This window comes from Piliocolobus tephrosceles, chromosome 8 (genome assembly GCF_002776525.5).
Source record: "Piliocolobus tephrosceles isolate RC106 chromosome 8, ASM277652v3, whole genome shotgun sequence".
NCBI classification, from domain to species: domain Eukaryota; kingdom Metazoa; phylum Chordata; class Mammalia; order Primates; family Cercopithecidae; genus Piliocolobus; species Piliocolobus tephrosceles.
In genome coordinates, this window is record NC_045441.1 from 1,263,267 (window position 1) to 1,277,205 (window position 13,939).

General features: G+C 48.1%; 1 protein-coding gene across 1 annotated transcript in view; it reads left to right on the forward strand.

The window, feature by feature from the left end:
• Positions 1-13,939, forward strand: part of SDK1 (sidekick cell adhesion molecule 1) — a 985,027-nt gene that overhangs the window by 720,175 nt on the left and 250,913 nt on the right. Inside the window, exons 19-20 of the mRNA XM_026449463.2 lie at positions 43-183; positions 5,141-5,322. Of these exons, the coding sequence (XP_026305248.2) occupies positions 43-183; positions 5,141-5,322 (323 nt within the window). The remainder of the gene's footprint in view (positions 1-42; positions 184-5,140; positions 5,323-13,939) is intronic.

Consider the following 13,939-nt stretch of genomic DNA (forward strand, 5'->3'; position numbering starts at 1 on the left):
TGGTATTCATCTCTCTTGTTCCTACCCATCTTTTATGTTTAGGTTGATGCTACCTGAAGAACCACCCAGTGCTCCCCCGAAAAATATAGTGGCCAGTGGGCGGACCAATCAATCCATTATGGTTCAGTGGCAGCCGCCCCCAGAAACAGAGCACAACGGGGTGTTGCGTGGTTACATCCTCAGGCAAGTACCCTGTGACTGACCATCTTTAGGCTGCCATTAGAGCTGAGCATCGATTTCACGGAGGGTTGCAAACTCTAATGTCTGTAAGAGCCAAACAGGAACCAAAGGAGGCAGACCAGGTGTGAGATGTTAGGGAGTGGTGGAGACTGTGGCAAACTGGAGTGCACAGGCCAACGTGGGCAGCCTTGCGGAGACGTTCTGTGCATATTTGACCATAAATGACACACACAAAACTGGTGTCGGGGTAGCATTTTCGCAGGAGAATGGAGGGAGTATTAGGGGTAGGAAGCAAGGTATAATATTCATTGTGCTTTTTTTTTGAGATGGAGTTTCACTCTTGTCGCCCAGGCTGGAGTGCAGTGGCACGATCTTGGCTCACTGCAACCTCCACTGCCTGGGTTCAAGCAATTCTCCTGCCTCAGCCTCCCAAGTAGCTGGGATTACAGGCATGTGCCACCACACCTGGCTAATTTTTGTATTTTTAGTAGAGACAGCGTTTCACCACGTTAACCAAGCTGATCTCAAACTCCTGACCTGAGGTGATCTGTCCCTCTCAGCCTCCCAAAGTGCTGGGATTACAGGCATGAACCACCACATCTGGCCTCATTGTGAGTCTTTTGATTCCATTTAAGTTTTCAACCAAGGGCATGTGTTCAATACAGTAATTTTAAATTAAGAATAATTAATTTGATGTAATTATTAGCCAGTTGTCACCAGGCTGGTGTGTTGTTCACTAATGCCAGATCTTCTAGTATTTTCAGAAATTAAAAAATCCAGCTTTGTACCTGAAACCTCACAACTTTTAGATGTTGGGAATGAAATCAATATATTTGGAAACAAAGGCAGGGCTTACGCACACTTCTGCAGGCCCGATGTGGCTGAAGGGTAGCCAGGGTGCTGTCTTTACTTTATAAAGGACAGTTGGGCTTCTCGAATTGTTGGGAACACTGTATCTGAACTTGTCTGTGTTTGAGAGAAGAAACCTCCTTTGCCAAAACTGCTAATTTTAAAATTGCACCGAACGTGATCATCGCAGTGGTCTGTTGACACAAGTAAAAGAGAAAGTAAAGCAGAATTGCATGATAATTATTAAATCTCTTCTAATAGATTGCAGCACTGTGGACAGATTTGTTAATTTTGCCAGTGTGACTGGGGCAAGAACAGTGGGTGTCCCCTTATTCCCTTCCTGGGCTCGTTCCAAGTGTCTGATCAGTAAATAGTGGCTAACAAAGGTCTTCAGCAGACAGATTTAATTTCTTAGATAAATATAAGAAATTGGGAAATGCTGCATCTTCAGCTTCATTATCCTTGTGTATGAAGGGCAACACCTTCCGTGTGTGTGTGTGTGTGTGTGTGTGTGTGTGTGTGTGTGTGTGTGTGTGTGTAGTCACCCATTCATCATTTAATATGTGTTTTTCTATATGCCTGGAATATTTACCTGTCAAAATCAATTTGCCACTGTTTTCAAGCTTTTCCTCCAGTGTTGAGATTCTCTTCTAAATGTAAGCCAGACGGTGACCCACCTGAAGTGGTTTAAATGGGCTATCCCCAGGGGTACACAAAGAGCTCCAATCAATAGCAAGGTCCCTTTTGTCTCGAGGCTCCAACTGTCCTTCCTCATTTCAAAGAAGGGGGAAGAGGAGCTTGCAGTTCTGTCCCCTCAGGGTAGGGGCCGTGGGCTCTGGTTCCTGTTGATCCCCTGGGACAGTTCCTAAATTGCCTGACCTCCTCTGCTCCAGAAAACAGCCCCGTGTCCCCGCCGCCTGCCTGCGGCCGAGGGCTCCTGTGGCACTGCTGCTCTTGCCCCTGCCTTAGCCATTCCCTCTCGTTCTGCACCCATCCACTAATGAGAATGATTGGCCGCCCTCTCTACCCAGCCGCACAGGCCTGTCATCCCTCTGTCTCTGCCTTTCTTCAGCATGGGCAGAAAGCGTTTCCTTAGGCTGAAGCTGTCAAGTAATGACTTTAAAAGTCATCCCACACAACCAGGCCCAGGGCACAGAGTTTAATAATAAAATCTCTCTGATGTGACGAGGCCACGTCAGGGACTGCACATTTCTCTATTCTGCGGGATTACTACCGTTAAAAGGATTTTCTGTGATGGGGTCAGTAGAGTTGGGTGCTGGGGATGAGGGCGTCTTCTGTATTTGCAGGAGCTTAAATCCAGAAAGCCCTGAGATGAGGGTGTGGACTACCCTAGGCCTGTGAATATCAAAGTTTTCAGAAATTAAAGAGCCATGCCGAAATGAATTAGCTTAGAAACATTTCCGCATAATCCTCCGGTCTGCACATCAGCTCTCTGTTTGCGAATGTGTATCCTCCAGGGCACAGCCTCTGTGTCAGATCCGAGGCACAATGCAAGGAAAGCAAAGAGAAATAAATCACTTCCGTGGCTCCAGCCATAAGAAGTAGTTAGGATGCGTGTGCAGTCATAAAATATTTATAATAATAGGCAGGGTGTTTCTTGGAGAGGAGCATAGGGGTTATGTCCTTTAAAAACATTCTCCTCTTTATTTCTGTATAAAAAATCATCTTCTTCTGGCTGAGATGGTCTCCTGGGCAACATATCCTACCAGCAAGAGGAGGCTGCCCTGCACTTCCGTTATTAATTGTGACCTTCTTAGACATCCTGTGACTATTACAAAAGCACTCGGAGCCACTGGTCAGAATGGGCCAACATGCCTGTTCCGGAGGGGAGCACAGGCTCTTCGGAAGATGTGAATTCTGCAGTTTGTTTTTCACAGTGGTATGAAGAGTGGTCCCGGAGAAGATGGGTGGCTCATGCAGGTGTAGTTCCTTATAACTCACAGTTCTCTCTCCCATACTTCTCAGTAGAAGAGCAGTGTTTAAATATATGTATATATTTAAGGAGTGCTTTACACCTTCACATCTCTTGTACATTCAGTGTCTCCTTTGATTCTTGCAACAAGTATGGAAATGCTACTGTCATTCCCACCTTAAAGAGGTGGAAACCAAGGCTCGGAGAAGTTTGGAATTTTCCCAGCACCACCCAGCTCCTGAGTGGTTGTTGAGCAAAGTCTTCCGATGCTGGTTCCTCGGCTCTTCCCTGGAATGTGCATTGTGTAGCGTTGGGTCCACACGAGGAATCCTTCTCAAGGGCCATCCTCGTTCGGTCGTAGTGATTACAGACGGTGCTCGGGGCCAGCATGCCCAGGCTACTCAGGTGCATGGTGTGGGCATGGAGCCAGTTTCTACCTTTTCCCAAATGGCTGTCTCAGTCCCATTTGTTTTAAGAGTTCATCTTTTGTAGATGGTGAATGTAAGTGGAAATGCCTGTCACACAGGTGAATCCATGCCAAGCCTTTCTCCCAGTGGCCCACTGCCTTGAGGACCATCGTGCTACGTCAGCGACCTGAACACCCCCTGGGAATTGTACATGTACTTGCTTGGTGCAGGTCGTTCAGTAAAGGAGTCAGAGGTGGACACATTATGAAGCCACAACGTGGTTTGATAACTTGACTTTCATTTTTGCCCATCACGGAATAAGGCTGTCACTTCCCTAAGTCTCCCACCAGGCAAGCCCAGGGGCCACTTGCTCCTTTCAGGCAAGAGACAGAAGGCAGCCTGGTACCTTCTTGCTATTCAAGGGCCGTCTGCTTTTGATCATTTGTTTTCTATCAAACAGGCCCCACCAGTGCACGTGGTCGGCAGCAAGAGGGAATGAGAGGATGCTCTCGGAAACTCCTGATTCTTGTGAAGAACCTTGTATGACCATTTCACGATTTCCTCACTTCATTTTCAAGCCATCCTTCTCTTGGGAAAGTTGTTTTACATTTTAGGGCCTGAATTTCTAGGTTTCTTCTCTGCTTCGATGTCAGCAGCCTTACTGATGTTCCGGTCCACGCGTGTGTGTCTCGGCTCCTTCCCCTTCGTGCTCACTTGCCCTGCCCCCATGGGACCACACAGGTAATGGACATGGAAACTGCAGAGCCACCGAGCTCAGAGATCAGCATCCTGGAGGAGCCTGAATATTTCCACACGCCGTGAAAAGCCAGCGGATTTGCTGCCACTCAAGTGTGGGACTATGAGGCAGGAGCCACTTCTGGGATAGAAATCAGAGGCTTTTGGAAGCTGCAGGATGACAGGACAGTCACTCGTACTGGGCATGCCCCTGGCTTTACCCAGGGGTGCTGATCCAGAAAGGCTCAGTAAATTACCTGAGTCAGTTCAGTGCTTTCACTTCTATAGACCAAATCATGGAGGAACGTTTGCTAATCAAAATAATACTATGACAGATCTTCTCACAGTACACACAGCAATTTCCTAATTTATACATCCTAAGTCCTGAGTTGTGTACATTATCTTCTTTTTTATAAGCACTACTTGAAATTTCCGCCTTTAGTGCACTCAGAACATAGTACCCAAGCGCCCACCTAGGTCTTCTACAAAGCAATTTGTCATACTCAGCACTGCACTGGTATGTTAGAAGTTTCAACACCTTTTCAAAGCCGCTTATTCCAGTTTTGGGATGCACTTGGACAAACCCGCAATTCCTAAATGGAGCTCTTTCCTGGAGACCACGAGACCGTGTGCCGCCCGCTTCTGGAAGTCTCCCCACATTTCAGACTCACAAGATGAAAGTGTTTCTCAAACTGATTTACAGCAACTCCCCAACGGAAATCATGTCTAGAATTTTTGGTCCTAAGTCACTGTAGTCCCTAGACGAGTTACATGTAAAAAGCTGTAATTTTTTTCTTAACCATAACGTAGTTGAAATGTCAGATCCATTTTGCCTTGAGCTTATAATCACTGTGAGATTAGAGCACACTTTTCCAAATCATCGAGTTAGGAAATAGTATTGTTTAGGGCTGACCTCTCGGCTCTGCTCCTGTTTATTTACTTCCATTTCCCCCTCACCCTGCGGAATAACCGTGGGTAAACACACTTCCCGGGTTTGGTTATTTCCTGATGGTGATGGGCTTCCTTCGTGGCACAGGTACCGCCTGGCTGGCCTTCCCGGAGAGTACCAGCAGCGGAACATCACCAGCCCGGAGGTGAACTACTGCCTGGTGACAGACCTGATCATCTGGACACAGTATGAGATACAGGTGGCAGCGTACAACGGGGCCGGCCTGGGCGTCTTCAGCAGGGCCGTGACCGAGTACACCTTGCAGGGAGGTAAGCGTGTCTCCAAAACCACGAGGTGGCGGGATCTTTGCCAGGGAATGGGATTTGCAAAGTTTGATTGGAGTATGTTAGAAAGAAAAACAGAGAATTCAATCCCCTAGGGAACGTTTACAAGCAAATTCATCACGTATTTAATGGGATCTCTCCAACTATTCCTCAACGAAAGCAGAACCGTAGACAGGAGACAAATGCTATTCCAACTGCTTTTTCAGGGGACTCGGGAGTTTCTGTACATGCCCTTTAGTGGGCGCATCTAGTCTTGAAAAGCCTGTGGAACTGGATCATTCTAAATGGATCGATGGTAGGTTTTCGCAGGAAAGTTGGCGGTGGAGTTCTGTGTGACGCTGTGAGCGTTTTTCAAAGAGCACGGTGATGATTCACAGTTTTATTTTTAATGATGGAACATGATTATTGGTCATCGAATTTGCAACTTGCTACTTTCTTTGGTTGCCCTTTTCAGTTACACAAGCACACAATCTACTAGGTCCATAAAAACCGCCCCCACCCCTGGAAAAAATGACCAGACATAAACGTCATAAAGCCAGTGGTTCTTAAACACACGTGGTGAGGCCCGGGCGCGGCATGGCAGGCCTTCCACAGCATCCAGTTCCTCCGCTGTTTTCTGAAGGATTCAGATCTCAGCCCCAGGAGGAGCGAGGGTTGGGAGGTCTCCTCTGCATCTGCATTTCACTGTTACTGCTCTTAGCAGGAATAAATAGACCCTTTCCCAGCGCAGCCTCATTTGTCCCACAGCAGCCCAAATCCTTGCCCAGGGAAGTCCTTTTTCTACTGAGTCTAAAACCCTTTTTCACCCTGCGATTTATGCCCTCGCCTGATTCACAGGTGTGATTTTATTTGCTTAGGCATTTTTATTGCTACCAGACCTTGACCTTTTTCAAATGATAAGGTTTCTGACTGCCCACTTCTCTCCCCAAATCATGCCTGAGACCTAATGTTCCTTGATATTACATGCTGTTATTATCATCCCGTATTGATTGGCTGTCTTTTGTCATCTGTAAGTCCATAAATCCTCCTTTATAAATTAAGTGCAGTCAGTTCTGCCTGCACAGTGACTACCAGAAATATTTAAAATGCAGGACAGCCAGGAAGGACCTGTTCATGTGCAAGTAAATCTTGATTACTCATTCGAAAAGGAAAATGGCTGAAAACCTGGACAGTTAACATTTGCTTTAATTAGTCTATTTAATCAAATAACAATAAACGTAGAAACACTTAAAAAGACTCCCATCGCTATTAGTAATCCCTTGTTACTATTAACCGTGACTGTTTCATTTTATTTCTGGTGCATTTGAGTTCTGCGTGGGGCAGAGGGAAGTGGATCTCCACCTAATTGAGAAGGGCTTTGAGGCTTTGGACTCTGGCTTTTATTTAGTTGGCATTGGGGAACCATGAAAGGCTTAAGATCTGTGAGTGACGTGAGCAAAATGCTGCATTAGGAGGCAGAATCTGTGCGTGGGTGTGCAGGGAAGGTGGGAGGCAGGGAGCGGAGAATGGCAGCAGGGACTCCAGAGACAAAAAAATGAAGTGATGAGTGTCCCCCAGCTCGGAAGGCTGTCAATGAGAAGAGATAGGGATGTGAGTTAGGGTGGGACGCCATCGTTTTCAAAACAGCTCGTATGGATTCCGGGGTCGTGCCTTCCAGCAACCCTGTAAACGAATGCAATTCGGCCCCACAAGCACCTCCTAGTACCTCCTGTACAACAGGGCTGGGTATAAAAACAGGAACAGGCCCAGTGCCTCCTGTACAGTGGGACTGGGTATAAAAACAGCAACAGAGCCCAGACCCTTCCTCTAAGTGCGGATAGTTTATAGGAAAGAGCAGGGCAAGTTTCATTTTCAGGCACCTGTTCATAGGAAGCTAAGCATTAGCTAGCTGGAATTTAGTTGGTCTGAAATCACACAGGCCACTAAGGCAGAACCAGCACTGACATCCAGGCTTCCGCGACAAGGCCGCTGTTCTCCGAGTGACGTCGGCTGCCTCTGATGTCACTAGGACTTGAGAGGAGATTTCAGCCTGGTTGGTGAGGGACTGTGCTTAGACTGGTGGGCTGGGGTGCAGGGTTCCCCCTAAGATGGTGGCACAGTGAGTGGGTTCCCACCTCCATGTCCAAGTAGTCTTTTGGATGGGGAAATTACTAAATTATGCTTTGCTCTGGGAATGAACTTTTTCCCGTATGTGATGAGAACCTGACTTCAATTGGTCCAAATCTGGTTCATCATCTATACTTAAAAAAAAAAAAAAAAAACACTATTCATGAGTGAACGTTTGTGACTAATGCTGTACGTACAGTTTCCCATCTGCAGCTCAGCTTCTGTAGCAGCACCATCCTTCCCTTGCTTGGGTGTTTGACATCGGGGGTTGGCACATAGAGCCCCTCATGGGTCTCGGGGCACCCAGCAGACACAGCTGTAATTCCTGTCTTTGTGTCTTCTTCATGTCTTCCGCCTCAGCACTCCCGGCACCCTCGTATGGATGTGGATGGCGCTACCTTCTTCCCTTGTAAGCCCAGTGTGGAAACACAGGTGGGCCTGTCCTCCCTTTGAGGGACTCAGCCCTCCCTCTCTGGATATTTTGGACTCCCATGTGTTCAGTGGGATGGTAAATGCCCCTGGGGAATCTCCCCAGAGCTTGCGGGGTTTGGGCAGGTCATGTCATGCTTTTCTTCCAGACCCTGGCTCCAACCCTAAACTTATTCCTGGACTAGTAGGATCAACATCTCAGGCTTGTGACAGCCTCGGAGATGCCGGCCACCACCCACATGACCCTTCTTTGTTCAAGGGACATGCTTGAGTCCCAGGATAAATTGGGGGTGATAACACTTACTGACCAGAGCATCAGGACTCTGTTCCTTGGATGTGACTGGGGCCTGGCACGTGGCAGGCAGCAGAAGGGAGTGACCCATGGCCCAGGGGACAGGGCTGGCTCGGGTGGCTGCACAGCCTCGATGCCTCGGTGTAGTCAACTGCACTTATCCCTCAGTGCTCTTCAAATATCTCCCAGCCAGCCACGCCGCCCCTGAACAGAATGAAGCAAGGGTATGAATTCTGTCCTGAATCCACGTTCCCCTCTGCGACAGAACATGGCTAGGGGAGGACGTCAGACCACCAGTCTGGAAAGAGCTGGGGAGGTGAAGGGAAGACGGGGGCAATGCTTGCCTGGCTCTGGAGGGGAAGATGCAATGAATGGGATGGAAAGGGATCTGCCTAGAAGGAGGCACATGAGGAAGCAGAGTGACAAGAGGGACCGTGAATGCGTCAGGGGGACAGCGGTGGGGGCGCAGTGAGCGCAATGTGTTTCACACACACGTATATATTCACACATCTTTCTGGATACGTGAGCCCCAGAAAGCCCTTCCCGGGAGTCCATCCAGGCCTCACTCCGTGTTTACTACTAATGTGCCTTCAAGAAGCACCTGTGCCATTCTGTGCCTCCAGTTTTCATTTGTAAAACTGCGGCATTTACACCGGTCCTGACTCAAAGAGCACTGTGAAGAGAAGATGAGATACTACCTGAGAGAAGGCTTTGAGGCCGGGCGCGGTGGCTCAAGCCTGTAATCCCAGCACTTTGGGAGGCCGAGGCGGGCGGATCACAAGGTCAGGAGATCGAGACCATCCTGGCTAACACGGTGAAACCCCGTCTCTACTAAAAAATACAAAACCTAGCCAGGCGAGGTGGCGGGCGCCTGTAGTCCCAGCTACTCGGGAGGCTGAGGCAGGAGAATGGCGTGAACCAGGGAGGCGGAGCTTGCAGTGAGCTGAGATCCGGCCACTGCACTCCAGCTTGGGCGACAGAGTGAGACTCTGTCTCAAAAAAAAAAAAAAAAAAGAGAGAGAAGGCTTTGAAAATGAGGAGACATCACACACATGCCAGCAGTGTGGCTTTGTCTGTATTCGTTTTTCCACTCTGATGACACATGTCTACTAGGGTATTTGAATGCTTCCATAGGGCCCATGGCACAGGTAGAGACCTGGGGGCCATCTCCCTGCTGACAGTAAAATCAAACCCAGACACTCAAGAATTGATGTGAGCGCCTGCAGTGTGTGTGGAGCTGTGGGACAGGCCCTGACCCCGAGGGTAGGGAAGATACCTGGTATGTCATCATCCTTGGGGACCTGCAGTCTGGCCCCGGAGGTGAGACTGACATTCATGAAATAAGAGCAGGAAGTAGAAGAGAGATCAGCCTCACTCATGCACGGTCACCCCTCGGTTATCTGCAGATCGGGGTACTGGGCGTGCTTTGAAGAGTCCTGAGTCAGCACCCAGAGGAACGGGCTGTGGACACAAGGCTGTGCCTAAAGAGGCTCTCCCTGTGACCCACGTGGCGGCGGCACCTCAGAGTTTGCAGCTGTCTGTGTGGCTTACGAACAGTGTCTGGCTGCTCACAACACACCCACAGTGACAGGAGCGTAAACAGGATGGAGCTGTGTTTTTACTTCTCTCACATCGGGGGTTGGGTGGACATAGTGGCAGCTCCAGGGTCATCAGAGAGTCGGGGTTCTTTGTCTGTTTGGCTGCCACTTGAGCATGTGCCTTAGGTCACAAGCCTGCTGTTGCAGTGTCAGCCATTGCATCCCCACTCTAGAAGACAAGGAGGAGGAAGGCTCAGGGCTGTGCCTCGGGAACGAGTATGCCCACCTTTAAAGAACTTTCTTAGAAGTCCCGTTGGCTGCTGACTCTGCTTACAATTCCTGGAATTCTCTCTGTGTGGGAGAGACTGGCAACATGGCCTTCCAGCTGGATACATATCTGTCCCTTATTAAGGAAGGGAGGGGAAATGGATATGGGAGGGGAAGCTCGTAGCTTCTGCCTCACTTTCTTTTTTTTTTTTGGAGACGGAGTCTCGCTTTGTTGTCCAGCCTGGAGTGCAGTGGCACGATCTCGGCTCACTGCAAGCTCTGCCTGCTGGGTTCAGGCCATTCTCCTGCCTCAGCCTCCCAAGTAGCTGGGACTACAGGCACCTGCCACAATGCCCGGGTACTTTTTTTTTTTTTTTTTTTTTTGTATTTTTAGTAGAGACGGAGTTTCACCGTGTTAGCCAGGATGGTCTCGATCTCCTGACCTTGTGATCCGTCTGTCCTGGCCTGCCTCGCACAGAGTGAAAACTGCAAAAGCACGGGTCCTCCAGGCCACAGCTTCCCACCCATCCCCTGAGGGCCCCTCAGCCTCAGGCCCCCAGCTCCGTGGGGCTGTTTGGACATTAAGTGTTCAATGCTTATTTGCTGCTGGGAACCGCACTTAGGGGCCTGAAGTACCCAGCTATTAGCACTGATTGTCAAGGCAGCCTAGAGGCCTGAGTAGGTCCTTGAAGCTGAAAAGGGAGTAATTAAAATGCCTGTAAACTGAAAGGGAAAGCATAACTCATGAAATTAATTATTTGTCAGCATAATTTGGGAAATTATTGGAATGTCTACAAACAGAATTTGACAGCGGGTTGGAGAGCATGCAGAAGGCAGGAAATGCCCAGCCAGGAGGAGAAGGAAGTCCTAGGCCGACCAGCCTCTTTTCTCCTCCTCCCTTCAGTGAATGGCAGCTTGATGCATCTGGGGAAATGAGATGTAATTCATCTTGACTTTAATACGGCCCTCGGATTGAGCTCCTCCTGAGAAAGTATCCTAACGTCAGGGAAAGATGTTGCAGCGTGCGCTACCGTTAGGTGGCTGTGGAACTTGGTAGACTGCCCATCTCCAAGAGAACTCAGCAGTGACACAGCATTTGCCTGGGCTGAGGGAGGGAAGGGCATGTAGGCACCAGCAGCAGGCATGGAGCAATGGAGAAGCCGTTTGCTGCAGGGGGAGGTAGCAGCTCATTCTTCTAGAGCATAGATTTTTGGTCTCAAATGTGTTTCCTTCAAGGCAACTCCTTAAGGAAGATTAGCAGTGTGTAGTGAGCGCAGTGCGATGTTGATTCCTAAAGCCATTTGAACCCACTACTCACTGGTCACACGCCTTGTCTGCCTGCCTGCCTGCCTGCCTTCCTTCCTTCCTTCCTCTCTTCCTCTTTCTTTTTCTTTCTTTCTCGGAATCTCGATCTATCACCAGTGCAGTGGGCGATCTCGGCTCACTGCAAGCTCTGCCTCCCGTGTTCACGCCATTCTCCTGCCTCAGCCTCCTGCGTGACTAGGACTACAGGCACCCACCACCACGCCCCACTAATTCTTTTTTTTTGGATTTTTAGTAGAGATGGGGTTTCACCGTGTTTGCCAGGATGGTCTCAATCTCCTAACCTCGTGATCCGCCCGCCTCAGCCTCCCACAGTGCTGGGATTACAGGCGTGAGCCACCGCGCCCTGCCGAGTTTTTCTTTTCAATCCCATTTATGGCTGAGATATATTTAAAATGCATGGTTTGTCCACTCCAGTTCTTCGCAAGCTCTCGGCATGGGCTAGCACCTTGGACACATGGGGATTACTTAATATAAACTTTCTAACTTTCCTGACTCTTCTTATCCCCCTTCTTCCACCATCCCCCATTATCTTGTCGGCCAATCCCATTTAATAGATTTTATTAACAGTGCCTCCATGACCTTTTCCGTTCAAGGCGTTTTAAAATGAGACGTATTAACTTACAAATTGAGCAGCAAAGCTCTAATACAGTTTCAGCCAAGTGAACTTTCTGAGGGGTGAGAGGAAAGGTTGGCGCTGCCACAGAAGCTGTGGCCTGAAACTCCGACAGACTCAGTTCCGCATGTCCAATTTCCACGATGATTACCCACGATGAAATGGAAAATAACTGAAATTTACTCAAGAATTTTAAATTTAAATAACTGAAATATACTCAGAAATCAATACGCTTTTGGTTTCGAGTGGAAAAAATTCTGTAGAGTGTAAGTTGGGTATAAGTGAGTGCCCAATATAATTAGAAACATTTTTCTTACTGCCAGTGTTTACTTCAGCAACTTTCTAATAATGTAGCTTGGGAGGGAGAGTACCGTAGTCATTCGAAGCAATCAGTAGTTCATGTTCGATGCTGACTTGCTGTTTGGCTCACAAATTCAGTTTTTGTTAGAAATTGTTCAAATAATGATGAAAGACACAGGAAGAAAGAATGTGGGTGTGAAGTTTTCAGGTGAACCTGAGAGTGGAATACTAGACACTGCCAGGATATAAAATGTAATTGATCACAATTTTGTCCTAAAAGAAGCCTGTATGGATTAGCAAACTCCTTCTATCCATTTTTTAAATTCATCCATTAAGACGCAGATGTTGGTTTTTCTACAAAGGGTCCAAAGACAAATTATGCTATAAATCATCATCATTCTGAGCATACCAAGATTTTCCTTGTTTTCTGGCTTTATTTCTTTATCATTTTCCTTCTTGTAACAGGTATATTTGTGCTCTAATGATTTATTCTGGTTTCAGAACATTACCTTATAATGAAAGAGAAATATTTCATATTTTAAAAGAAATGGGAAAAACATTGGGTTATCCACATTTCTAAAACATTAGTAAAAGCTCCTAAATGTTCACTAGGGCTTTGAAAGGTTTTCTAAAGTAAGGATTATAAATGAGCACTCTGTTTGCAAGCCCCATTCTTCTCTCCTCTTGGGAAATTCTCAATGTGGCATTAAATGACGTTGCACAAAAGATTTGTTTCTCAATCCCTACGACTTTCTAGACCTCAGGCTGTACCTGCAGAATAGGATAATGTTGCAGATTCTCCCAGCATTGCCTAAAACACTAAGTGAAAACTGAACAAATAGATATGGGATGTTCCATTGGGGTGGGCGTCCTTTGGTCTTTTAGAACCTACAGGAGGCCGGGTGTGGTGGCTCAATCCTGTAATCCCAGCACTTTGGGAGGCCGAGACGGGTGGATCATGAGGTCAGGAGATCGAGACCATCCTGGCTAACACGGTGAAACCCCGTCTCTACTAAAAATACAAAGACTAGCCGGGCGAGGTGGCGGGCGCCTGTAGTCCCAGCTACTCGGGAGGCTGAGGCAGGAGAATGGCATAAGCTCAGGAGGCGGAGCTTGCAGTGAGCTGAGATCCGGCCACTGCACTCCAGCCTGGGCGACAGAGCAAGACTCCGTCTCAAAAAAAAAAAAAAAAAAAAAAAACCTACAGGAAAGGAAAGGACAGGCAGCTCGCACTTGAGGGGAAGCCACCGTGGACCAGCCTTCACCGTGCTGTACCGCGTCATTACACCCACCGTCTGACTCCGTTCATCCCTGGGGGTCACACAAGATAAGCATCGTATCCCTACCAGACAGAGGTAAAAACGGAATCTCAGAGAGGTAACTCACTTTGCCAAGGCGATACAGCCGGGCGATGCTGAGAAATGCCAGAGCCGAAGCCTAGGTCTGCTGGGCTCCCAAGCCCAGGCTGTCATCTGCCATCACTATAGTTTACGTTTTTTTTTGTTTTTTTTTTCATTCTATGTATATCAGGCCAGGTGAAAAATGGCTTCCAGATGCCTACAGCCATGTGTATGTGGAATAGAAAGGACGTGGGCGCGCCTCTCCCTCTGCTGCCATGTAGGGTGGGTTTGCAGTAGTTTCTGGGCACTTCGGACTGCAGTGCACAATGAAAACTCTGTTTTGCATTGAAACCCAGCACACACACACACACACACACACACACACACTGAA